Consider the following 26740-nt stretch of genomic DNA (forward strand, 5'->3'; position numbering starts at 1 on the left):
AAAATACAGCTACTACGTAAGTACTGTACTATGATGTAGTAGCCTATTGTATGAATGAGTCACATTTACACTAAAAGGTATGAGTAGTGTACTAACCATAAGTGCCCATGGGTGGTGCTCTTTTGCTACTGCTGTAATTCACTTTGCGCAAGCGCAGAGTTAATTTATAGCACCTCCTCGCGCATGCTCATTTCCAAATCCACAGGATATGTGTTAAATCACTCAGAAGACAACGCATCCACAACACTTCTGGACATCTACGCATTATATTCCCTTTCTTAAATTAGCCCCCCCTCAGCGTCGCAATACCGCCCCCAATTTCAGTGTCGGTACGGAGCCGCCAGGCCGGGACAGAGATGGAGAGAGAGCCCTCGGCCATGGAAGCGCTCGGACCCGGTAAGAGGATGATATGAGAAGCCCATATCGGGAGTGTGTGCGCCTATTCATTGCGCAACTGGGAACCGTGGTTGTAGTTAGGCCTCGGTGACAGAGAAAAACAAACAAGCATATCAGGCCCAACGTGTGTAGCATATTAATACAACGGAGATAAGGTTCTGTCCGTGACTTCTACAGCCTGATAAACACATGTTATATAAGACAAATCGAGTGATTTGTTTTTGTTTCTCGGCTGCTGTTTTTATATCTGAAGACCGCAGCTCCAGACGATGGTTGGAAGGCATTGTGTGTTTGTGGGGGGGGTTAACCAAGACCTTCCTTCCGTGTCGTGTGTTTACGATGTCTGTTATCTAGCCCATCGTTTCATCATCAAATACGCTATTTATTAAGCATCATGGTACGTTTAAAATGATTCCAGTTGAAATATGTATGCCCTCAGGCCAATATAGCTTTAGAAATCGTTAAAATATGAAGCTTAGTAATAAGTAATTGTACAATCGACAGTGGAGAAGGGAACTCTGGCGTCTCGCCGTACTGTCCTCCTTTCTACATATTGAACGCAACGAGAGACGGTAGCTAACATTACAATACTGTCATGTCTTTGTTCACGCTGAAATATTTCAATATTATCGACTGTTTGGTGGCAATAATACATTTATATGTGTTTATATGCTCTCTAGCATTTCTGCCAGTACTCGGCGGCTTGCGCGCCACCGTCGCCTGCCCGTGCCTGGGAGGAAATCAACGTGCACTCGTGCATGCATGGAATGGAGCCTGCCTTGAGTAGATCGCGTACTACTATTTATCGATCGAACTTGCAAGCCATCGCCATACTCCATGACCATAGTTGAGTTCAGGATATGACACACACTAGATGCCTTAAAATGCGGCATTGACAATTGATCTATGAATGTTTCACAGCTGATATACAACTAACTTTCATGCAGCTGGTGAGAATTCCTGTCTTTATTATATGGGATTACCAAGTTATCACCTCTTTGTCGCCTGATATAGAAACAATTGTCTCCAGCAATGTAGCACTCATGCCATCAGTTACTGCCACATGCCTATCAATTCTTCTCATTTTCATGTTTTTTAACCATTGCCGTGCTAAGGTAATATGTCACTTTAGGCAGCAGCAGTGTGTGGGTAAAATCACGGGGGAAGCCAAGCCAATATTACAACCTATGTTGTGATAATTGGGTTTTTGCTCTATAACCCATTCGTTCATACGTCACCGTAATATACAATGAGGCTGTGATAACAAAAATACAGTCAGTGGCAGAATACATTCAACTACACATGTTTGTTTCATCACAAACCGAAGAGCACCATCTGTCTGGTGAAGTCCACAAAGCAAATATTGCATGTCACTAACAGCATGGTCATGAAGACCAGCATGGTCAAGCAAATGAATGTTTTTGACAGTTTACTAAACAACTACTGATTTTACAATCACAGAGTTACCGCAAGCTAGCACAAAGACAACAAGAGCACTGCCTCAGCTATTGCAGCACCATTTTAACTTACATGTAAACATCATCAAATCAACTAGGCTATTTATGCTCATTGAAAACATACTTAAAGATGCCGAAAACAATTGAATCCAATCAATGTTCCTAAATATTATGTGGCTGTGCATAGTACTGATTCTGTGTGCATGTGTGCCCAATTAACTTCTTTCTTCTTTTTTTAAAAACTTGGCCTACTTGTAGTCTTGTTGAATGCCAATGCCATCCTCCTCTCTTTCATGTTGGCAAAACGGTCTATAGCTCTGCCATACAGTACATATTTAGTTTTTGTCATAAGGCTACCTAGCTAAGATGCTTGCTAGCCTAACTTCATTACATGGGCAACAATGAACCAACTAAGTTGGTTAAAGGATCAAACTTTTTTTTTTTTTCACTTAAAATTACATACCCAAATCTAACTCCCTGTAGCTCAGGACCTGAAGCAAGGATATGCATATTCTTGATACCATTTGAAAGGTAACACTTTGATGTTTGTGGAAATGTCAAATTAATGTAGGAGAATATAACATAAGATCTGGTAAAAGATTGTAATGCAAAGAAAAAAACAAAAAAAAAACATTCACTGTCATAATCATTGGCCTATACAGAGAATTAAGTCAAAACCACAAGTCCAAATTCCCATCTTATCCATGGCTTAGGAAAGGGTTGATTTAGCAAGCTATCTACTACAGGAAAACTACCCAAGCAGACCTGAAACAGATCTGACAATGACGTTTTGCTTTTGATTGGTGTGAAGCCAAATCCAAACCTGTTCCGTTGAGAGGCGTTTTGCTGCACAACCCACACTTGAGCTCAGCTCAACGCTGATTGGCTAATTATTTTATACATTTTGTTTTTAAATAAAGGGAGGCCAGATGCTTGCTGGCATCAATCAATCAAATGCTAAGGCGGCAACATGGTGCGGCAGGTAGCCTAGTGGTTAGAGCGTTGGGCCAGTAACCGAAAGGTTGCTGGATCGAATCCCCGAGCTGACAACGTAAAAAATCTGTCGTTCTACCCCTGAACAAGGAACTCACTGTTCCTTGGAGGGCTGTCATTGTAAAAATATAAAATAAAATCTTAACTGGCTTGCCTAGTTAAATAAAGGTTACAGCATGTCATACTCTTTTGGTTCAGACAGCATCAGATACATGGGCTACACAGACTGAGACAAAGGGGTGCTGTATTCCTTGCTCTGATTATTTCTCCTGTGAGATTCAGCCACTTGCGAATTGAAGGAAAATTATGAAAACAGAAGATAAATGATATATATATATTTTTTTGTCAAATATTTGGGGAAGTCTGGCTTTTGGCGACTGTGAATACAGGCCACTGACTTTAGGTGGAATTGATGGAACCATTGGCTATGTCCATGCACAAACACAAGCTTGGGCATTTATCCCTAGGGAAATATAATGGGCTAATTTGCATTTTATGGTATTGTGGAAGGCTTCAATGGTTGTTTTAACCTCAGTTCTAGCTATGTAATCTTCCTCCCTGTTATATAGAGCCTACTAGTTTAATATGCAACCCAGTGGCGGTCTGTGCCGTTTTAAGATGAGGGAGGACACATTTTTTTTAATGAGCTTGACCTTATTTCTATTACACCATATTGGATGGCTGTCATTCATATTCAATTCACCCGGTTCAATGTTACAGCGATAGCTTGAAGCTACTACATGATACTCAAATTTTCCCTTTACCCATCATGAGGTTGCTACAACCTAGCCTATGAATGAAAGTTTACAATGTAGGTGCACACAGGTCGAGAGAGACATTTGACGTTGCGCAGGGACAGTGACACATTCAATACTGCCTTTCACATGGGTGAACATTAGTCCAACAGTTACAAACGAGAGTTTCTATTGGACAATTTCATGAATGTTTATCCCGTTTCGTTTGCTTCCATTTTAAGAAACGTTTTTCAACAGAATCCGTCAAATCAATATACCCCTGATCATGAATAAACACAGTTCGCTTTCATAGCAGCCACATTGTATTCCTTCTAGCATCTATGTGCTCTTCTCCTCTCACCTTTTCCCTTCGCTTATGGACTTCAATGCACAACACATCTGCTGTAAGTGACCAGGCGAAAAAAACTTTCCAAGCCAAACCATATCATAACTGCTACACACAGTCTACATCATTGTCACCATGTTAGCTAAAGTAATGAAATAGTCAACATAGCTAATATAACTAACGCGTTAGTAGACGTGTTAGTAAACATTCGTGTATAGTCAGTGGCAATAAACTAGTAAAACCAAAAGCTTACTTTGACTTGGAAGAGTTCCAGTGTTGTATTGGATATTCATAACCAGCTGCATTTGCTAGCTAAGTGAAACTGAAAGTGATGTTATGCTAGCTAGCTGTAGCTTATGCTTTCAGTACTATAATAATTATCTGATCCTTTGATTGGGTGGACATGTCAGTTTATGCTGCAAGATAGGTTGTAGGACGTCCTTCGGAAGTTGTCATAATTCCTGTGTAAGTTTTTGGAAGGGGGTGAGAACCACGAGCCTCTTAGGTTTTGTATTGAAGTCAGTGTGCCCAGAGGAGGACGGAAGCTAGTTGTACTCCGGCTACACCACGGTGCTACCTCAGATGGCTGTTGAGGCTACTGTAGACCTTCTTTTAAAATAGTGTATTTTAATAAATGATTTGGTGACGTGAATATATTTAGTATAGTTTTATCTGAAAACTTTTAAAATGTTTAGCATTTAAATTTTTTATGAAATTCTGTTAAGAGGATGGTCCTCCCCTTCTTCCTCTAATGCAAATCCATGGCTTTTTGTTCACAGCTGGCATTCTGCTTACTGTTGTCTATGACAAATCATCAAAAAGACCAATTAATGGTCTTTCAAGAAATCATTGCAACACAGTCCACCCAGATAACCTCCATATCTCCCTGAGCAGCGGCATCACATACAGTACATGAAAGCTTGTATAGGTAGAACATGTAATTGTCTTCCCGGCGGAAATTAGTTTTTACTGCCGAATGATCCATAAAAAACGACCATAAACAAAGGAATGTAGGACATCAAATATGCATTTCACAAGGTTGCTGCAGCAGCAATAAGGACAGCAGATGAGTTTTTTCAGTAGACTAACCTTAGTTGACCCATAGTATGGGCCTTGGCAGTTTAATCTACAAGACACACAGGCCTAGCTGGCCACTAGCTATCGCCTGTGTCTTGCGGTTGTGAATGGCTGATGTGCCCCCAGCAGTCTCCTGGCCCCTCTATTTTCCACTGTGTAGTCCAGGTGATTTACAGGTGACTGCATGTCCCTCACAGTCAATGTCATCACTGACTCATCAGCACAGTGCATCCTGTCCGCAGGTTAAGCTCCATTCTCACGTCACATGCTACACAAGCTAGAGGCCTAAGTAAATACACAATGACCTCCCCTCAATATCACCCATGCTGTATTTCCTGTCAATTACCCCCCCCCCCCCTATCTCTCACTTGCACTAGAGTAAAAAATAAATAATGCTTTATGGTAGTAGACCTATATGTTGACCGGTGGCCCGTAGCAGCTTTGCCTAGCCAGTAAATATAAACCATGACTGAAGAAGGTTTTGTATCTGTTACGACCATGAACCTAAGCCTTGTGCCTTTTCCTTGGTCTCCCAACCGCAAGGTACTATTGGCCAGACTGTTAGACTCTAAGGAATTTTACGTACTACACCTTTTATTTACTACATAAATCACCTTAAAACGTGAATGATGATTCAGTTAATAGACCAACAACCAGTGCTCCTCATTTTTAAGTCTTACGCTCAGTCATTTAATCACATTTTATCAAATAAATCATTATTTCCCCACAAATGTAATTGTGGTGGTCTGCTTAATCTGATAGCATTCTCCTTTGGTGCAGTGCAGCCACGGTAACCAATTGGCTTGGCTTTGAGATTGGCTTAAATCGCCTAAGCATCACAGTGAAGCCGCATGCTCACATCGTGGCCATGTACAATGCATTCATTTGCGTGGACAGTGGGCTTGATTGTTCGCATGCACTACATCTATTACAATCAGCCAGGCCCTTCAGGTTGCTGCTGCAGGCTTGAACCCAAAGTTGAGGTACTATTGAGACACCCTCATTAGGGGGCAGTGGCAGAGAGGTACGTGGTGTAGGTTTGGGGAGGGGTCCAAGCATTCCACACACTGACAACCACTCTCAACCGCAGCAGCTGAGGGGGCTATATATAGAGCCGGTGCTGTTTTTGGTGAAAGTGGGTGAGTCAGGGTGACCCAACCTGACTGTTACACCCGCTGGGATCCCTCTTTCTGAACCTCACCTACAGCACACATGTATTATCACATGCGCACCATGCCGCCCCGGGGCTTTTGTTGCTCCCATGGCAGTAATTTACTGGGATATGGAGGATTAGGGAGGGGGGTGTTTAGGGGGGATGAGGGCATGTAGGGAGTGTGTTTTTTTTAGGAAGCACAGAGGGTCCTGATTGCTCCCCCTTGGGCTTCACTTGCTAACTGGAGCATGGTGGTGCATCAGGTTCAGGACCCCCGCAGCCCCCTTGTTGTCAGTTGACAAAAGCAGTAAGCATCCCATTCCCTCTTACACCCAGCATTCAATCATGAGAAGCTCAACTCTTCCCTTTCCCTCTCTACATGCACTGCATCTTGAATGCCTAATATTTTTATTTTTTAAATGTACCGAGTAGTTAGTTTAAATATGGTCGTTCCCCCTATTTTATCTATTATTTTAACACAAAGGCAAAGTAAATGTAAGACACGAGTATACAATACAGTGGTACATCCCACATCCAAACATCCACTCAAATAATTGTTGTATTTTCATTGGCTGGATGAATTGCTCAGGACACATGCCTGTGAGTCAGTATTGGGGCTTGGTACATTAGGCCTACACATTTAACATTGGGATATACACAAAATGTATGAGCACATCTTGTATCAGACAGGAGTGCCGAGGCAGGGTTTGTTGAGTGTGTAACTGTAATCCCGACGGTCTCTGTGGACCCCCATCTGGCCCTGCTGCTGTCTGTCTCAGACACGCTGCTCTTTGTCTGGGGCGGGCCCTGTGTGTCAGTCTATGGTCTGGCTGTAGTGGGGGGGGGGGGGGGGGGGCATTGTTTTGTCCTCCTCCTGTTGACCTATCTGGGTTGGAGGCCAGAGTGATGGATCAATCATGGTTTGGTTGTGGGTGGGTAGTCGTGACCTGTTGGAGGGAGTTCACGCGGGAAACCGTGGCAAGTAGGCGATTGAACAGATTTCAGAAATGTATTGTGCAAATTGACCAACAATAAGGGCAAAAAAGAAACTGCAAACACATGCAGCAATTTTTGTTGGTCAGTTTGCATTAAATTCTGAGCGTCCTGTCGAAATAGCTTAGCTACCAACCAATAATTGCACCCACGGTGGTCAACATGCTGCTTAGCCTCATTGCCAAAACAAATTAATCTGAGACCAAAAAGCCTCTTAACTACTTGTCCTTTCCTCTTAAAGTGTCATTTTAACAGGCTCTTATTCATTAGAGCACATCGTAGAAAAAGATTTTGCACCACAAACAAAAACGAGCATTTCAGGTTCGCGTAGCCCCTCACTGTTTCTGTTTTCTCCCGTTTGGTACCTAGTGAATACGAACCAGCTGAAATGAATGTATCAATTAACAAATGTGTGTGTTTCTGTGTTTGGACCCCCCTATAGGCCCGTCGGCCCCCACCTCCCTCTTCCAGCCCCCGCGGAGGCCTGGCATGGGCACTGTGGGGAAGCCCATCCGCCTGCTGGCGAACCACTTCCAGGTGCAGATTCCCAAGATTGATGTCTATCATTACGATATCGACATCAAGCCTGAGAAACGGCCTCGGAGGGTCAACCGGTAAATACAACTGGACATAGAGGGGGAAGGAGAGACATTTCTCTCTTGAGTGGAGCTAGAAGGTGGAAATTAATTTTCATTGGAAGGAAGAGAGATCAAGGTCTTAAGTTGATCATTTGAGGGTTTGTGTGTTTGGTTGAGGCTTTTTGGAGAGTTGAGGGAATGGAAGTGTGTACTTGTTAGCAAGTCAACTCAAGTGCGAGTTGTACTTGTGAAAATAAAAATGGGTCTTTAGCGGCAGGCCGGGTGGGAAGTTGTTTATTTGAACAATGTATTGGGAGGGACAGTGAAGACCACAATATAGTACTGTAAGCAGTACATTCTGTGTGAATGCATTATCTGGCCAGCTCATGATTCCCCCGTCTCACAGGGAGGTGGTGGACACCATGGTTCGCCACTTCAAGATGCAGATCTTTGGTGATCGACAACCGGGCTACGACGGGAAGAGGAACATGTACACGGCCCACCCACTACCCATCGGGAGAGACAGGGTAAGCAATCATCTTGACCACAATTGTACCTCTAGTTTTAGCGACGATGTAATGGGTTTTATCTCCATCCCAGCACCGCTGTCAGTTCTTGAAAGATTTTTGGGATTTTCCTGCCGCATCTAGAACCACTGGATCGATTTGCCCAAAACGTGATGTACATCTATTAGCAAAAGGCTCAGTGCTCTTATCCTTGCAAGTTTATAAATGATGTGGTTAACTGTATGGATAAAAGGCAATATTGTGCTGCCCTCTTCATTGACCTGTCAAAGGCTTTCGATACTATTGATCAGTGACTGCTAATTCAGAGGGTTTCTTCAGTTGGCTGCATGTAACTGGTTTAAAAATTACTTGACCGATGGAACTCAATGTATATCTACTGACGGTGTTAGATCTGGTTTCCTGGATATTACGAAATGTGTCCCGCAAGGGGCGATTCTGGGTCCTGTACCTTTTACTGTTTACATTAACAATATTTAAAAAAAATCGCGTGTATGCCGATAATACTGTTGTGTATGCTATTGCCCCCAGGGTTGACCAGGCTTTACCTGAACTAAAGTCTGCCTTAATTGTATTACAGAAACTTTATTGACTTGAAATTAGTACTGATGCAGGTAAAGCACCTACAAAAAAACAAAAAAAAAGTCTGATTTAAGGATATGTACTTGGGATAGTGTCCATATTGATTGTGTCCACGCTTACAAATATCTGGATAGATGAAAGCTGTCTTTTTAAAAAGCATATTGATGGGTTGGTTAAGAAGCTGCGAATAAAAATAGGTCCTGCCTCTCGCTAAATAGTAGAAAGGCGATGAATCAGTAGACGTTCCTATCGGTCCTGGACATCTACAGTATATAAACACAGCTGTCATTAAAGGCGTCAGATGCAGTTTATTATAGCGCACTGCGCTTTATTATGGGTGCTAGTTCCAGTACTCATCGCTGCATTCTCTACCAGAAAGTTGGTTGGCTCTCTTTTTATGTCACGTACGTTATGTTTTAATATATAAAGCCCTTTTTACAAAAAGTCCCACTGTACCTAACGTCATTACTAAACTTTAGACGTACGAGTTACCGTACTCAGTCTCAGGGATGGCTAACTCTGGAAATTCCTTTGGCTTCTGAGTTTTCTTGCACTTTTTTTTTTTTTTTTTTTTGAACAATCTTCAAAATGTTCTGAAATGTGATGTTCTTGTGCCTCTGTGATTATTCAGAAAGCTGAGGACCATATTATTGATGAATGCATTTATTTACATTTTATTTTTATGAGCGTGTTTTTTTTCTTTCTGCTATTTATATTTTGCTGTGTGTATTTTCTCTAGCGTGTGTAATTCAGGGCTCATCTGTAAGAGACCGTGGTGTCAGTATGACACCCTGATAAAGTAAAGGTTAAAGAAAAATACAAATGAAAAAGGTGAGGTATTGAAAACAGGGGTGCCAATAGTTTTGACCCCTATCCTTTTGAGGGGAAAAAAGTACTTAAATAAAATCTGTTCATTTAAGCAATTGTATTAGTATAAAATATATATATTTTTAAAGTCAATAAAAAAAACACTGACAAATAAATACAAATGCTGTCTTTTTTGCTCCTCTTTATCAAGGGTGCCAATAATTTTGTACCTAACGGTATAGCTCAGAGCACATCACAAATATCTTTTTGTGGCTTTCCTTGCCTTGCAACCATTCCCTAACACCCTGTCCTCTTTCTCTCTCCTCTAGGTGGATCTGGAGGTGACTCTACCGGGGGAGGGGAAGGACCAGACCTTCAAGGTGTCGCTGCAGTGGGTGTCGGTGGTGAGCCTGCAGATGCTCCTGGAGGCCCTGTCAGGCCACAACGAGGTCCCCGAGGACTCTGTTCAGGCCCTGGACGTCATCACCCGCCACCTGCCTTCCATGAGGTACATGTTCCCACTATATGGCTAACCTGCGATGTTCACATAGTAGCCAATTTCGACATTTATGGACACATTTGCTTGTTGGTTTAAGTTTAGGGTTAGGCATATGAGGCACATGGCTTCTATAACTTGGCCCCATGACACATCTCTCTTCCTGTGGCAAAATACCAGTTGTTCATGGGTTCATTGCATTGTTATAGCTATATCACTATAAACAGTGAATAACGAGTACTCTGTGTCCAGTTTCCACACACAGTTCCAAATAAATAACTCTGTGCCTATGACCTAATTTCATAAGAATATCAAGGAGACACTTTTAGAGGTGTAGAATAGTATAACGGTATTTTTCCCAGAGGGAATTTGTGTTGTCCTTCTGAGGGGTGAAGAGTGATCTCTTCCAGAATAATCTAGTCTGTCATTTTTTGCTCCATTGTGATCCCTCTAACTGAACCAGTTCTCTAACTGACTCTCCATGTGTATGCTTCCAGGTACACTCCAGTGGGGCGCTCCTTCTTCTCCCCTCCGGAGGGCTACTACCACCCGCTGGGCGGAGGGAGGGAGGTGTGGTTCGGCTTCCATCAGTCGGTCCGTCCTGCCATGTGGAACATGATGCTCAACATCGATGGTAAGAGCCCTTTGTGTGTCTTTAGGTTAGCCTTAATTATCTTCTGACTGTAGTCAATACAATGACTCAATAATCTACAAATCCCAGGCTATGTGTGTGCTTGTGTATTTGTTGGGGTAATATAACGTGGATTGATGTTTGCTTTGGTCGTGAACCTTACATCTGTTTCGCTTTGTCGCCCCCCCCAGTCTCCGCCACCGCTTTCTACCGTGCCCAGCCCGTGATCGAGTTCATGTGCGAGGTGCTGGACATCCAGAACATCAACGAGCAGACCAAGCCACTCACCGACTCCCAACGCGTCAAGTTCACCAAGGAGATCCGAGGTGGGTGGGGACCTGCAGGTCAGACCAATGTTTTTACCATGTTTCTACACACCAAGGCTGCATCTGAAATGGCACCCTATAAACGTGTTAGCTGACACTGTCACGAAACCAATGCGCACGCTTCAATGGGGCAGAAGTCTGTGTTGTGATTCTGGATGGCCAGATGGCTAGCAACAATGACAAGAAGCTGCAATGAGGGGAAATTGTAGGTGCCTCGTTTCCGCTACTTTTATTTTGTTCTTGATACCATGTCTTGATTGATACCAAGTCTATGCTAATATGGCAAAAAATTCGCTAGCCACGTAACCAACAACTGTAACGATTGTATTTGAGAGACAACAGTGCTCATTGTGCAAATGTATTTATGTTTTCAATTAATATTGGAGACAAAATATAGTTGACATGTTGTCAACAATCTAAGCCAACCCCTTCTGTTTTGCCCCATAGTTGCGCACGTGACGGTTTTGTTGCTAAACAACCAACCATTCTCTTTACTATATAATGCACTACTTTTGAGCCCTGGTCAAAAGTAGAACACTACATAGGAAATAGGGTGACATTTCGGAGCCTTATTAGACGGCATCCACCCACCCAGACAACTGAACTGTACTACACTGTAGTGTACCTCAGGGTCTCGTGTCAAGTCCATTCCAATGCATGAAGTGAATTGAGAAACCAGTTTGAGAATTGTGAAAAGTCTTTACTTACAATAAATGACCCTTTAACTCGTATCTCTTGACTTGAATTTCAATGTAAATGAATTGAAATGGAATTGACACCCATTTGTGCTGTACACCCATAATCTGAATCCTAACGTGAGATATGCGTGCTTGACTTGAACTTAGTGTAACTTTTGTGTAAATCAGGGATGGGCAACTTTGATGGGGGTGGGTGCCACACAATAACAGAACACATCTTGAGGGGCTGCGTATCCACCCCACACTCACAGCACACACCCTGCGAGCAAAACATTCTAGCGGCCCCCTTCGTGACAGTGAAGAGAAAACAGAAACATGTTTTAAAGTTCATTTCCTGCAATTCTGCTATACCACATTTTACGATATACCGGTATTTGAATGTTTGGTTTGTTAAATGTGACATGCAGTGTGTAACGTCCATTTCTATAGTTTACTTAGCTACCTGAGTCATCTTTCTCTGCTCTTTCCCGCCATGCCACTTTCCACACAGACCTAGCCCCGCCACTCAAGGAGCGCATTTGTTGTTCCTTGACCATGAGACACTTGCGTTCAGTCAGCATGGTCAATGAAGCACGTGCAACGATGTTGATGACAGCAATGCTGTTTTCACTTTGCTTCCTAATATAAATCCACTAGCGTTCTATAATTACATTATTAGTTTTTCTTACATCTGCAAACTGCTAGTTTGTCTTAGCAAGTTGGGCCTAAAAGGGGTTAGCTGCTAATCGCTAGTTAGCTAGCTGGCTGAGTCAGAGGAAATGTACTTAGATATACAGCCTGATAATACCAGTGACGGTGTAGACCTGAATCAACATGTTTGTGCAACAGAATGTTAGAGGAATACGCAAAGAATTTATGTTCGCTTCATGAAGTAGCGAAGAGAGAACATTTAATGTAGCCGAAGATTATAGGATCCCCTAGGAATCACTTATCAACACTTTGGTTCTTACCTTGTCACAATAACTCCTCCCTGGTATTTTAATTCAATGTCATGTCAAAAAACACTGTTCAAAGTTCCCACTATTATATTCTAACTAAGTAGAATTAGTAGAATCATTATATTTCTATGATTTGAACAGTTCACCCAAGTGTTTTGCTCGAAATCGCAAGTCAATTCGCAGTTGCAACAATTGGTTAAAAATAAGGCCATGATTGTTTGCCCACGTCGTGCAGCCCTATGTGGAAATGCTTACATTTTTTTTGGTGTATTTTTGGCACCAGTTGCTCATTCCTGGTGTAAATCATGCATTGCTGTGAATGGGTTTTCACTTATGCACAGCCATCTCAAGTAAGAGTTAGGCTATGTGAGAAGGCAAACCGTCACCTCATATAAGAGCAAACCACAGTCTTGTCTAACAGACAAAGATGAAACTGTCTAAAATGATCTGCTAAAATGTTTTGAATTACAAAGATTTTCAATGATGCCCCGAAATGTCCGTTTCAAACTCCATTCGTTATATCTCCCTCCTCTTCTTCTGTCTCTGGCCCTATGTGTGATGTGCTCTTCTGGGTGTTTCTATGCGTATGTTTTTCGCTCTCAGGTCTGAAAGTCGAGGTCACCCACTGTGGTCAGATGAAGAGGAAGTATCGCGTGTGCAATGTCACTCGCCGCCCCGCCAGCCACCAAACGTAAGTGCTGCGCTAGTCGCTACACATTCCAGTTAGCGTCTTCCACATGTCCCTGCGGCCCTGGCCGCCCTACACAACGTTTATCTTATGTATTTTTAATCAACCTATCCAAACATACAAACCGTATCTATCTCTTGATACGAGATCATGTTGACGCAAAACCGAAGACGAGATGCAGTGCTCTTTCCTTTTGCACTTTTGTTTTATTAATACGGTGGATGAATATGTATTATGTCCTTGTCTGCCCGTTGCTCAGGTTCCCCTTACAGCTGGAGAATGGCCAGGCCATGGAGTGTACAGTGGCCCAGTACTTCAAGCAGAAGTACAGCCTACAGCTTAAATACCCCCACCTGCCCTGCCTACAAGTGGGGCAGGAACAGAAGCACACCTACCTGCCCCTGGAGGTGAGAGGGTGGCTGTAAAACACGCAGACACACACACACCACAAATGAAACCCCACCGTATGTATAGAATGCACTCAAGATATTGCTGCAAGTGATGCTTCTCTCACTGTGGTCTTCCAAGCCTTCGTGGCTTTGACGAAATTGCATGAAGGCAACACTCATTGCAGCTATGCATTGTTGACCTGATGGGTAGGAGGGAAAAAGGGGGTTTTGGACCTGGGCATGGTCAGACTTTAGTTTCCACCTTACTTAGGCACCAAGTGGAAGAAAAGGGACTGAAACGTTAACGAGTACCTGGACGTGTCCAATAGAAATGATCCTTTTCATGTTTCTCCATTTACTTGACAACTGTGATAGTCAGTAGCTAACTATTCTCTGTCCGTATACAGGTTTGCAACATTGTGGCCGGGCAGCGCTGCATCAAGAAGCTGACAGACAACCAGACCTCCACCATGATCAAAGCTACAGCACGTTCCGCACCCGACAGGCAGGAAGAGATCAGCCGACTGGTGAGTGATTACTTGCCCCCCTCGGTGGTGGGAGTGTGAACTGCAACACAAGAAGTGGAGCTCCGTAGTCCGACAGTACAGTATGGAACCGCATCTCTAATACATATCCCCAATCACACTTGTAGTTGACGTCATGGCGATGTTGGCTAGTTAAGCCCATGCCCAGAAACACGTCATAGGGGTGACGGTTATCTCGTGCCGAACTGCGCCTGTGCAGGCCGTCAAATCAAAGGCACTCCTTCAATATAAAGTAGATTTTTGACGAAAATTAAAACGTGTCAGTTTGCCACTTTCATGAGGTTGGAGTAATAACATGTTCAACTACTTGAGGTTTTGGCTCAAATCTAGGTTGTGCCTTTTACATTTCGAGAAATGATTCCTTAGTTGTTAATTTTCAGTTTTCTCTTTGACTTCTCAAACACCAAACCTTGGCTTGGTCTGGTCTGTTTCGCAAGCGTTTCCTGAAGTCTCATGACGTTGTGCCTCTGGGTTTAGAAACTTTGTGCCGTAGTCTGAGGCAGCCATTTATTTATTTTTTGCAAGGAAAATGCACTGTTGGGTCTTTTGAGTGGTTGCAATATCAGTGTTACTGTTTTCTAAAGAAGTGTGGTTGTCCAGAAACGGTCTGCAGTCTTGAAACCCCAACGCACATATCTCTTGCCTCATATGGCTTCCTTACTGAGTAATCCATGTCCACCCCCCCCAAATATAATCTGGGCCGGGTTACTGTCAAGTAACTTTGTGCTAAAAGGGCTTTATGAATTAATTGATGATCTGGTATTGGTAACGGTGACGGTCGATTGCGGTAGGAATCTAAATGATAGATTCACAACAACAAAAATACTTTAGAAACTAGCAGGAAAGCAATGTCTTCTCTGCCTGCCTAACCCCTTTCCTCTTTTCACACCATCTTTTCTCACGTCACCCCAGGTCAAAAGCAACAGCATGGTGGGCGGTCCCGACCCCTACCTGAAGGAGTTTGGCATTGTGGTGCACAACGACATGACCGAGGTGACGGGCCGAGTCCTCCCAGCGCCCATGCTGCAGTATGGGGGCCGGGTGAGTACCGACACTGGGCGGGACTGTGGCAGGGTGAGTACTGGGGCACTGGGCTGGGTCAATGTTTCATGGGAGGGGTGGGCCATATGTGTGTGTGTGTACCTGTGTGTGAATGAAAAGGGTGAGTGGGCTACTCAAGGGGAGGAGGATGAGACTTCATGCCACACAGCACATTTTAATTAAATTCAATAACCCTTACTGAAAAAAACTGTCTTCTGGCAAACGGTTGTTAAACCTTTGGCCAATTTGCCGCAAATATGCACCAAGCTCGTATTTTCACATGCAAACAGTTGCAACTTGTGAATTTCTGGCAAACAATTCAAGGAAACTTGTGGCGAACATTCAACATTTTGCGGGAAACTTGGTATGCAAATTAGATCAGGTTTTTGTTTACTGTGTGTTAAGATTAAACTGTTATCTACATAAACCAAATCACATATAGGTCTAACTTTAAATGAACTTGCTTCTCACAGAGAACTAAACATACTAAATATACTAGACAATGTCTTAGGAGATAAAAATAAATCATCATGCTAATGAAGAAAAGAGCAAATGGTGTCATCTTTTTATGTAGCTACATTTACATGAGAGAAATGTGAACACTGGGAATGTTGACTTTAGGATTTTTAAAGGGGCAACTACAGAATTTACATGAGCCAAGTGATAACTGAGCAATATCTTGCAACCAATGCAAGTTTAAATGATAATTAACACAATTTAAATACATTTAGAGAACTAAATCAAAACCAGTTCAGAACTATTGCCTTTTTGAGTGAACTTTGGAGATTGCTGCTCTGTGGAAGTCCTTCATCCAAAGCTTGTTGAATGCATGAACTGAAACAATCAAACACAAAATTAGGATACTAAAAAAACGATTAGTGAAAACATTTTCTATTTTGGCATCTTAAGATAGACTGAGGCTAATGGTCGGGTTTGGCTTCGGAAAAACGGGGTCAGCTGTGACAATTGGCTTGATGTTGCAATGCTTCTCAACAATGTTTCTGCCTTGTATAAATGCAATAAAAAGGAACATTGTAACTAGCATAAACTGTGACTTAGGCCTACTAAATCTACCATTAAATGTGTGGCCAACTGTTCCTCGAGATCCACAGTATATAAGAATTTTCTCCAGCCAAGCCTCAATACAACTGATTTAAAACTAATAAATGAATTATGATATGCAATCTAGACTGGGGACTTCATCATTTAAGAGACAGTTGTCTACTAGTTGTCTCTCTTCTCCCTGACTCAGGTGTGTATAAGACTTGGGTGGAAGATGAGCAACAAAAGCAGTTCATATTATTTTTCCAAAATGAATTATTGCCTTGAAGAAGCCTTGACCTGGTGCACACATACATTGAGTCTACAAAACATTAAGAACATTCCTAATATTCATTGGGGCATGGACTCCAAGTTGGCTGGATGTCTTTTGGGTGGTGGACCACCTACTACCATACCCCGTTCAAAAGCACTTCAATATTTTGTCTTGCTCATTCACCCTCCAAATGGCACACATACACAATCCATGTCTCAATTGTCTTGAGGCTTAAAAATCCTTATTTAACCTGCCTCATCTCTTTCATTCTATCCCATAAAACATGACACTGCTAACTAGGCATCAATTAGCTAGCACATTTCACGTTTATTAGGAAGTTTAATGAAGTTGGACTCATTCCAGACCACTTTGTTAGGTAGCTTGGTTTCCATTTCCCAGCAGATTTTCCTAATCGCCCTGATTGGTCATCAACGGTTACTGGTCTTGGAACTCATGTGTTCCCCAGAAACGGCTTCTGGTGAACTGTTTGCAACTAGCAGCAATACATATTGTTGCCACAGGTTTGCCACCGATTCAAATAGAATCTTGAGAGAATTGTTTGCCAGAAAGAAAAACTCTTGCGAGCTGTTTGCCAATAGTGGCAATAAATATTATTATTGTCAGAGGTTTGCTGTGGATTTACCATAAACTTCTGGCAACATTTTGTGGCACACTATTTAGTTTGTCTCAAATTTGCCACCAACTTCTGTAAAGTTGCCGCAACAAATTCCTTCCCACATTCCTCAAAGGCATTTATTATTGTGTGTGTGTGGTACCAGTCATAAGTTTGGACATACAGTTGAAGTCGGAAGTTTACATATACCTTAGCCAAATACATTTAAACTCAGTTTTTCACAATTCCTGACATTTAATCCTAGTAAAAATTCCCTGTTTTAGGTCAGTTAGGATTACCACTTTATTTTAAGAATGTGAAATGTCAGAATAATAGTAGAGAATGAGTTTAATTCAGCTTTTATATCTTTCATCACATTCCCAGTGGGTCAGAAGTTTACATGCACTCAATTAGCATTTGGTAGCATTGCCTTTAAATTGTTTAGCCTGGGTCAAATGTTTCGGGTAGCCTTCCACAAGCTTCCCACAATAAGTTGGGTGAATTTTGGCCCATTCTTCATGACAGAGCTGGTATAACTGAGTCAGGTTTGTAGGCCTCCTTGCTTGCACACGCTTTTTCAGTTCTGCCCACAAATTTTCTATATGATTTGGGTCAGTGTTTTGTGATGGCCATTCCAATACCTTGCCTTTGTGGTCCTTAAGCCATTTTGCCACAACTTTGGAAGTATGCTTGGGGTCATTGTCCACTTGGAAGACCCATTTGCGACCAAGCTTTAACTTCCTGACTGATGTCTTGAGATGTTACTTCAATATATCCACATAATTTTCATGCCTCATGATGCCATCTATTTTGTGAAGTGCACCAGTCCCTTCTGCAGCAAAGCACCCCCATAACATGATGCTGCCACCCCCGTGCTTCGCGGTTGGGATGGTATTTTTCGGCTTGCAAGCCTCCCCCTTTTTCCTCCAAAGATAACGATGGTTATTATGGCCAAACAGTTCTATTTTTGTTTCATCAGACCAGAGGACATTTCTCCACGATTTTTGTCCCCATGTGCATTTGAAAACCGTAGTCTGGCTTTTTTATGGCGGTTTTTGAGCTTTTTCCTTGCTGAGAGGCCTTTCACGTTATGTCGATATAAGACTCGTTTTACTGTGGATATAGATACTTTTGTACCTGTTTCCTCCAGCATCGTCACACGGTCCTTTGCTGTTGTTCTGGGATTGATTTGCACTTTTTGCACCAAATTACGTTCATCTCTAGGAGACAAAACGCATCTCCTTCCTGAGTTGTTTGACGACTGCGTGGTCCTATGGTGTTTATACTTGCGTACTATTGCTTGTACAGATGAACGTGGTACCTTCAGGCATTTGGAAATTGCTCCCAAGGATGCAACAGACTTGTGGAGGTCCACAATTTTTTTCTGAGGTCTTGGCTGATTTCTTTTGATTTTCCCATGATGTCAAGCAAAGAGGCACTGAGTTTGATGGTTGGCCTTGAAATGCATCCACAGGTACACTTTCAATTGACTCAAATGATGTCAATTAGCCTATCAGAAGCTTCTAGAGCCATGACATCATTTTCTGGAATTTTCCAAGCTGTTTAAAGGCACAGTCAACTTAGTGTATGTAAACTTCTAACCCACTGAAATTGTGATACAGTGAAATAATCTGTCTGTAAACAATTGTTGGAAAAATTACTTGTCCTGCACGAAGTAGATGTCCTAACCGACATGCCAAAACTATAGTTTGTTAACAAGAAATTTGTGGGGTGGTTGAAAACTAGTTTTTATGACTTAAACTTCCGACTTCAACTGTGCCTACTCATTCAAGGATTTCTTTATTTGTACTATTTTCTACATTGTAGAATAATAGTGAAGACAAACTATGTAGTGACCAATAAAGTGTTAAAGAAAAAAATTATATTAGGTTCTTAAAACTGTTTTTAAGAGATGCTAAGGGCCCTGAACACTGGAGGAACTTCTATTCATAGCTAGAATGATCTGATAACATCTGGGTCCGTATCCACAGAGTGTCTCGGGGGAGGAGTGCTGATCTAGGATCTGTCCATATATTCATTATGCACTTAAAAGCATAACTTATCCTAGAGCAGCAGTGACACTCCTACTCTGAGTATCCGCTTTGTGGATACGGACCCTGAGAGCGAGAGATAGATATATTAGCTTGTGTTATTCAATCAATTCCTACTCATGGCACCTAGGTGTGTATCAGCAAAGTTTGTTGTTGATATAACTGGAAGGGTGGTAGCCTGCAGTCTTATCACAGGGTAAAGTATTTGCTCATCTGTAGAATAGACAATTCTGGGCACGTCTTATATTGCACAGTGTCTATTCCATACATGAACATTCTGCCCTGTTGAATAAGCTTCCGGTGCAGTCTAGTACGTGGAGGTTTTGCCTGCAGGCTACTTGCAATGGGATGGACTGTGTGTAATAGGAGCTTATGTTAGAAGTTGCCTCGAACCACAGATCTAGGGTCAGATCCTCCTACCCCCCCCCCCCCCCCCCATCCTAATCACCCCCATTAGTTGTATGTAAAAAGATCTGACCCTGTATCAGTGGGAAGGTGCAACTTCTTCTATCCGCACCATGTGTGTGGTGCAGGCAGGGAGCTGGGGAGTTGTATCTGCTGTGTCGGCTGGTTAAACCGGGGGGTTCACTAAGAGCGTAGGGACTCTCTCCGCAGAATAAGACCGTGGCCACGCCCAACCAGGGCGTGTGGGACATGCGGGGGAAGCAGTTCTACGCCGGGATAGAGATCAAGGTGTGGGCCGTGGCCTGCTTCGCCCCACAGAAACAGTGCAGAGAGGACCTGCTCAAGTGAGTGATCTGCCCGTCAACATGGTAGACACACCATCGCCCTTTCTCTTTTCCTATTCCCACAAATCTCCATATCCCTGCTTAGTCTGTGTGGTGATCATTACTCATTTAGGGCAAAATCCAAACTTAAGATATGTGGGCTTATTAAAAATATTATGTACATCTCCCATTGATGTACGCATACTAGTTACGCAAATATATCTTAAGTTAGGCTTTTGACCACAAAACTTCAACTTATTGTTCAACAGTTTGAATGCAGTATTCTGGCTCTAGACTAGATTCCTTAAAGGTTTGTTCATGGTTTTCTAGGAGCTTCACAGACCAGCTGAGGAAGATCTCGAAGGACGCGGGGATGCCCATCCAGGGCCAGCCGTGTTTCTGTAAATACGCCCAGGGAGCAGACAGCGTGGAACCCATGTTCAAACACCTCAAGCTGTCCTATGTGGGACTGCAGCTCATCGTGGTCATCCTGCCCGGCAAAACCCCTGTCTACGGTAAGAATCATTTTCATACTACTTTAGTTGGGGAAATCTATTATGTTGAAAGAAGGGCAAACTAACTTTAACTAGGTTGTCCGTCTCTTCCTAGTGTCTTTTTTTTAATGCATTTCCTCTTATGGATTTGTATAAGATATTTGATCAAATATAATTGGAAGGCTTGAAAATGGTGGTAGGGGAGCAAACCCCTCGATTTCCACTAGTGACTTGAGGAACACTAGTTTACTCCTCATGCTTAAAATGTTATAAGAACCAATCTGCTAGCTATTCTTTTTAACTTGCATTTGAGAATATTAGAGCTAAATTACTTTTCTGTGTCCCTATGGTCCTGGTGCCACAGCGGAGGTGAAGCGGGTAGGAGACACTCTCCTGGGCATGGCCACTCAGTGTGTCCAGGTGAAGAACGTGGTGAAGACGTCCCCCCAAACCCTCTCCAACCTCTGCCTCAAGATCAACGCCAAACTGGGTGGCATCAACAACGTCCTTGTGCCCCATCAGAGGTGGCAACCACATACACACATACTCATTAAAGCTCAGGTTGAACCTCACTCGTATATACTGACAAAATATAAACACAACATGCAATTTTAAAGAGTTACAATTCGTATAAGGAAATCAGTCAATTGAAATAAATTCATTAGGCCCTAATCTATGTAATTTCACATGACTGGGCAGGGGTGCAGCCATGGGGAGCCAATCAGAATGAGTTTTTCTCCACAAAAGGGCTTTATTACAGACAAATATGCCTCAGCACCCCCCCCCCCCCCCCCCCCCCCCCCCCCAGACGATCCTGCAGGTGAAGAAGCTGGATATGGAGGTCCTGGTGTGGTTACAAGTGGTCTGCGGTTGTGAGACTGGTTGGACATACTGCTAAATTCTCTAAAATGATGTTGGTTGCAGCTTATGGCTGATAAATTAACATTAAATTCTCTGGCAACAGCTCTAGTGGACATTCCTGCAGTCAGCATGCCAGTTGCACGCTTCCTCAACTTGAGACATCTTTTATTGTCCCCAGCACAAGGGGAACCTGCTGTTTAATCAGCTTCTTCATATCCCACACCTGTCAGGTGGATGGATTATCTTGGCAAAGGAGAAATGCTCACGAAAAGGGATATAAACAAATCTGTGCACAAAATTTTAGAGAAATAAGCTTTTTTTGTGTATGGAAAATGTCTGATTCTTTTTTTATTTTTTTATTTCAGCACACGAAACCAACACTTTACATGTTGAGTTTGTGTTTGTTCAATGTAGTATACTCAAGATTGTGTCTCGCTGCAGGTGATGTTGTTCTCACGATGGTCTTCCAAGCCTTCATGGCTTTGAAGAAATTGCCTAAAGGCCACATTGATGCAGTACAACTGTGAATAAAACAGCCCACTGCTTAATCATCAATGAAAGCGCTATACACCCACACAACATACAATTGCCTATCCACATTCTGTTATGTCCATAACATGCCAATCAATTCTCAAATCTATTGTGCCGAAGACCTATACCTCTGCTCTAAGAGCAAAGCAACACTCATGCATACACACACACACCTGTATGTTTGTTTTATTGTCATATCTTTAAAAAATGTAAATAATGTAAACGTCTCCCTACCTCCAGACCCTCTGTGTTCCAGCAACCCGTCATCTTCCTGGGGGCGGACGTCACTCACCCTCCAGCCGGCGACGGCAAGAAGCCCTCCATCGCGGCGGTGGTGGGCAGCATGGACGGCCACCCCAGCCGCTACTGTGCCACGGTGCGCGTGCAGACGTCGCGCCAGGACCTGTCCCAGGAGCAGCTGTACAGCCAGGAGGTCATCCAGGACCTGACCAACATGGTGCGCGAGCTACTCATCCAGTTCTACAAGTCCACGCGGTTCAAGCCCACACGCATCATCTACTACCGCGGCGGCGTGTCCGAGGGCCAAATGAAACAGGTGAGGAGGGGGTGACTGGGAGGGTTTGATGCGTGTCGTTTCGGTTCGTGGGTTTTCAGTTTTGACTGTTCTGAATTGACCATTGAATTACATTGCATTATGATTTCTCATTTTGCGTCGGTGGCTGCTTATCCCTTTAAAAGGTTAAAAGGCGCGGTCCCTCGCACCCCAGCAAAACCATGGTCTCCTATCAGTGTTGGAGATTGGGCATTGACGGTTCAATACTGACTCGGATCTCCCTCTCCATTTAACCCTGTCTCTACAACTTGAGATATCATGTATAGAAAAAAAGGAAAGAAGAGAACAAGCTTGGTCCCTGGTGATTTGTGCCACAGTGCCCTGGATATAACATCTCACTGCGTTTACACAGGCAGCCCGATTCTGATCTTTTGCTCAATTATTGTTTTTTTGACCAATCGGATCAGATCTTTGGTCGATAATTTGGCGAAAGATCATAATTAGGCTACCTGTGTAAACGCAGCCAACTTTGCCTCAACCAGAGAATCATATCAGTTCATTTTTCCATGCAATGTGAATCTCACTGTTTCTATGTCTGTGTGGGTGGCTGTGTGTGTAGGTGGCGTGGCCGGAGCTGATAGCCATCAGGAAGGCCTGTATCAGCTTGGAGGAGGACTACCGACCGGGCATCACCTACATCGTGGTTCAGAAACGCCACCACACCCGCCTCTTCTGCTCAGACAAGACCGAGAGGGTGAGTGGAGACCCATGTAGAGTAGGGGTGTCAAACTCAATTCCTGGAGGGCTGTCTGTAGTTTTTGAGGGAACTTCCTAAGCAATTACCTTTTCAAATGATCGATCAAGTACATGGGAGGAGCGAGGACACCCAGCCCTCCAGGAATTGAGTTTGACACCCCTGATGTAGAGGGTGCAATTAACCGCAGGTCTAGGATCAGATTACCCATCTGTAAACCATTTGTGGATGAAACGTCATCTGTACCAGGGCTTTGGCAGTGTTTCAATACTTTTTAAATGCATCTCTCAAAACTCCTATCTTTGAAGTAATAGCTGAGCTGACATTTCACTAGATTCATGATTTAGACTCAGCCGAAGTTACAGACGGGTTGTAGAGCGAGTTAGCCCCTTTTCAGCTAGCACCCCAGCATATGCAGTGTCTTTAATCGCAACTATCTCCCCCTACAGGTTGGAAAGAGTGGCAACGTCCCAGCCGGAACCACGGTGGACAGCACAATCACCCACCCCTCCGAGTTTGACTTCTACCTGTGCAGCCATGCTGGGATCCAGGGGACCAGCCGGCCCTCCCACTACCACGTCCTGTGGGACGACAACTGCTTCACGGCCGACGAGCTCCAGCTGCTCACCTACCAGCTGTGCCACACCTACGTCCGCTGCACCCGCTCAGTCTCCATCCCCGCGCCAGCCTACTACGCCCGGCTGGTGGCCTTCCGCGCCCGCTACCACCTGGTGGACAAAGATCACGACAGGTACTGATGAAAGTGGCAAGGCACAAGTTGTGAATACTGAGGGGTATCACAGATATACAGTGCCCTCTGTAGTTATTGGGACAGTTTTCTTTTGGCTCGGTACTTCAGCAATTCTGATTTGAAATTATACAATGACTGAGGTTAAAGCGCAGTCTGTCTGCTTTAATTTGAGGTTATATTCATCCATATCGGGTGAACCGTTTAGATATTACACCACTTTGTTGTACGTAGTCCCCCCCATTTTAGGGGACCAAAAGTACTGGGACAAACTCAACAAATTTGTCAGATGGACTTGCTGTTTGTTTTGGACGCGTTTCAGATTATTTTGTCGCCCAAATATAAATGAATGGTAAATAATGTATTACCGTAATTGCTGGACTATTAAGCGCACCTGAATATAAGCCGCACCCACTGAATTTATTATTATTATTATTTTTTGTACATAAATAAGCCGCACGTGTCTATAAGCCGCAGGTGCCTACCGGTACATTGAAACAAATGAACTTTACACAGCCTTTAAACGAAACACGGCTTGTAACAAAAATAAATAGGCTTTAACGAAACACGGCTTGTAACAAAAATAAATAGGCTTTAACGAAACAGGCTTGTAACATTTTTTTTTTTTTAAATAGCAGTAAACAATAGCCTACCAAAAAAGTCCTTGGTCACTATCTTCCTCCTGTGCACTGAAACCACTGAAGTCATCTCCTTTGGTGTCGGAGTTGAATAGCCTCAGAATTGCTTCATCCGATGTTGGATCGTTTTCATTGCGCTCTCCTCACTTTCATCCGGAGGCAAACTCATCCAAGCCTCATTTTCTAGTTCGGGCCATCTGCTTTTCTTTCCTCTGAAAACTTTTGTTGTCTTTTTGCACTAAGTCAGTTTCTCACGCTGCTGTTTCCAACGTCTTATCATCGACTCATTAAGGCTCCCGTGCAGCAGCACTATTTCCTTTTCCAACAGCCAGATCGATCGCCTTCAAATTGAAAGCTGCATCATATGCATTTCTCCGTGTCTTTGCCATGATGAGGGTGACAAAATGACTACCGTAATCAGAATGATGGAAAGTTTGAGCGCGCTCGATTTACGTCACATTATGTGACGGTGCTCAGTTTTTTGGCGGCATGAATTTGTGAAAGCGGGAAAAATCCATAAATTAGTCGCGTCATTGTATAAAGCGCAAGGTTCATAGCGTGGGAAAAAAGTAGCGGCTTATAGTCCGGAAATTACGGTAATCAATTTGGAGTCACTTTTATTGTAAATACCAATATATAATACATTTCTAAACACTTCTACATTAATGTGGATTCTACCATGATTACGGATAATCCTGAATAAATCGTGAATAATGATGAGTGAGACAGTTAGACACACAAATATCATACCCCCAAAAATGCTAACCTCCCGTTATTGTAAAGGTGTGAAGTTAGCATGTATTGGGGGTATGATATTTGTGTGTCTAACTTTCTCACTCATCATTATTCAGATTAATTCAGGATTATCCGTAATCATGGTAGAATCCACATTAATGTAGAAGTGTTTAGAAACATATTGTATTCTTATTTACAATAAAAGTGACTCCAAAATGACACTACATTATTTACCATTCATTTATATTGGGCACAAAATAATCTGAAACGCGTCCAAAACAAACAGCAAGTCCATCTGACAAATTTGTTGAGTTTGTCCCAGTACTTTTGGTCCCCTAAAATGGGGGGACTACGTACAACAAAGTGGTGTAATATCTAAACGGTTCACCCGATATGGATGAAAATAGTCTGCACTTTAACCTCAGTCATTGTATCATTTCAAATCAGAAGTGCTGAAGTACAGAGCCAAACGGGGAAAAAACATGCTTCACTGTCCCAGTAATTACAGAGGGGACTGTATATGAAATGTTATTTTAACCTGAACAGACACTAATGGGCTGTATTAGCTGCCCTATATGTTAGATTTATATCTGCAACATATAACGCATCTAGCTTTACTGAATATACCATTTTTGTTTGGCATGTTGATGCAAATACATTCTGGTAGATTTTGTTCAATATGACCATAGTTGTAATGGTGGAACCAAACAGTTGGGCTTTTGCTTCTGTTACTTTATCATGTGTCTAACCCCTTTCTCTCGTCCTGTCCTGCAGTGCGGAGGGCAGCCACGTGTCGGGCCAGAGTAACGGTCGGGACCCCCTGGCCCTGGCCAAGGCAGTCCAGATCCACTATGATACACAGCACACCATGTACTTCGCCTGAGCCACGCCAGCAATGGGTGCAGTTCTGTCCCTTCTCTCTCTCTCTCCTCTGTCTCTCTCTTTTTTTGCCAGTCTCTCTATCTTTCTCTCTCTTGCGTCTTGATCTGCACCAAAGCGGTTCGAAGCCAGTGAAGTGTGCCAATGGAGTATTTTCCTTTTCGGGGAAAAATGACATCCGGCGTTCCCGATCGAGCCGCCTTCTACCAGCAATCCGGCACTGAGAGACCGTGGGGTTTCCAATGTACAGAGAAAGCAAATACACGCATACACAAGTTGAGCCATTTAATTTTTTTCCCGTTTTGAATGTCTTTTTTTTGTAACACTGAGCAATGGAGCGGACTGACGCCAATCGTCAGTGGCAGCTCTTCTAGCTAAGCAGGACTCTACTTTTTACCTCAAAGCCCTTTGGGTGAAAATCTGTCATAAGGTCTTGGGTTGGTGGGGGTCATGGGGGGGGGGGGGGGGGGGGGGTTTGCATGGAAAT

At 43.2% G+C, this 26740-nt stretch overlaps 1 protein-coding gene and 1 non-coding gene across 7 annotated transcripts; both read left to right on the top strand.

Moving 5' to 3' along the window:
- Positions 1-190: 190 nt before the first annotated feature.
- ago4 (argonaute RISC component 4) lies at positions 191-26701 on the top strand. Of its 6 annotated transcripts, none has more exons than XM_055894645.1 (17): positions 191-396; positions 7592-7763; positions 8134-8254; positions 9970-10148; positions 10634-10770; positions 10959-11111; positions 13333-13420; positions 13677-13824; positions 14214-14333; positions 15264-15425; positions 19972-20120; positions 20430-20614; positions 20958-21117; positions 22226-22541; positions 23119-23253; positions 23703-24004; positions 26149-26701. In XM_055894645.1, the coding sequence occupies exons 1-17, from the start codon at positions 357-359 to the stop codon at positions 26255-26257; spliced, it is 2676 nt and encodes an 891-aa protein (XP_055750620.1). In that variant the 5' UTR covers positions 191-356; the 3' UTR covers positions 26258-26701. The 6 variants fall into 6 exon arrangements, with proteins under 6 accessions (XP_055750620.1, XP_055750619.1, XP_055750621.1 ...); XM_055894644.1 differs by having other exon boundaries at positions 191-395; positions 7579-7763; XM_055894646.1 differs by having other exon boundaries at positions 191-395; positions 7579-7763; positions 19987-20120.
- LOC129831492 (small nucleolar RNA SNORD35) lies at positions 21891-21974 on the top strand. Its single transcript, XR_008755740.1, has one exon. It is a non-coding gene; the product is annotated as a small nucleolar RNA SNORD35 (small nucleolar RNA).
- Positions 26702-26740: the final 39 nt, after the last annotated feature.

The sequence above is a fragment of the Salvelinus fontinalis genome, chromosome 32 (genome assembly GCF_029448725.1).
Source record: "Salvelinus fontinalis isolate EN_2023a chromosome 32, ASM2944872v1, whole genome shotgun sequence".
NCBI classification, from domain to species: Eukaryota; Metazoa; Chordata; class Actinopteri; order Salmoniformes; family Salmonidae; genus Salvelinus; species Salvelinus fontinalis.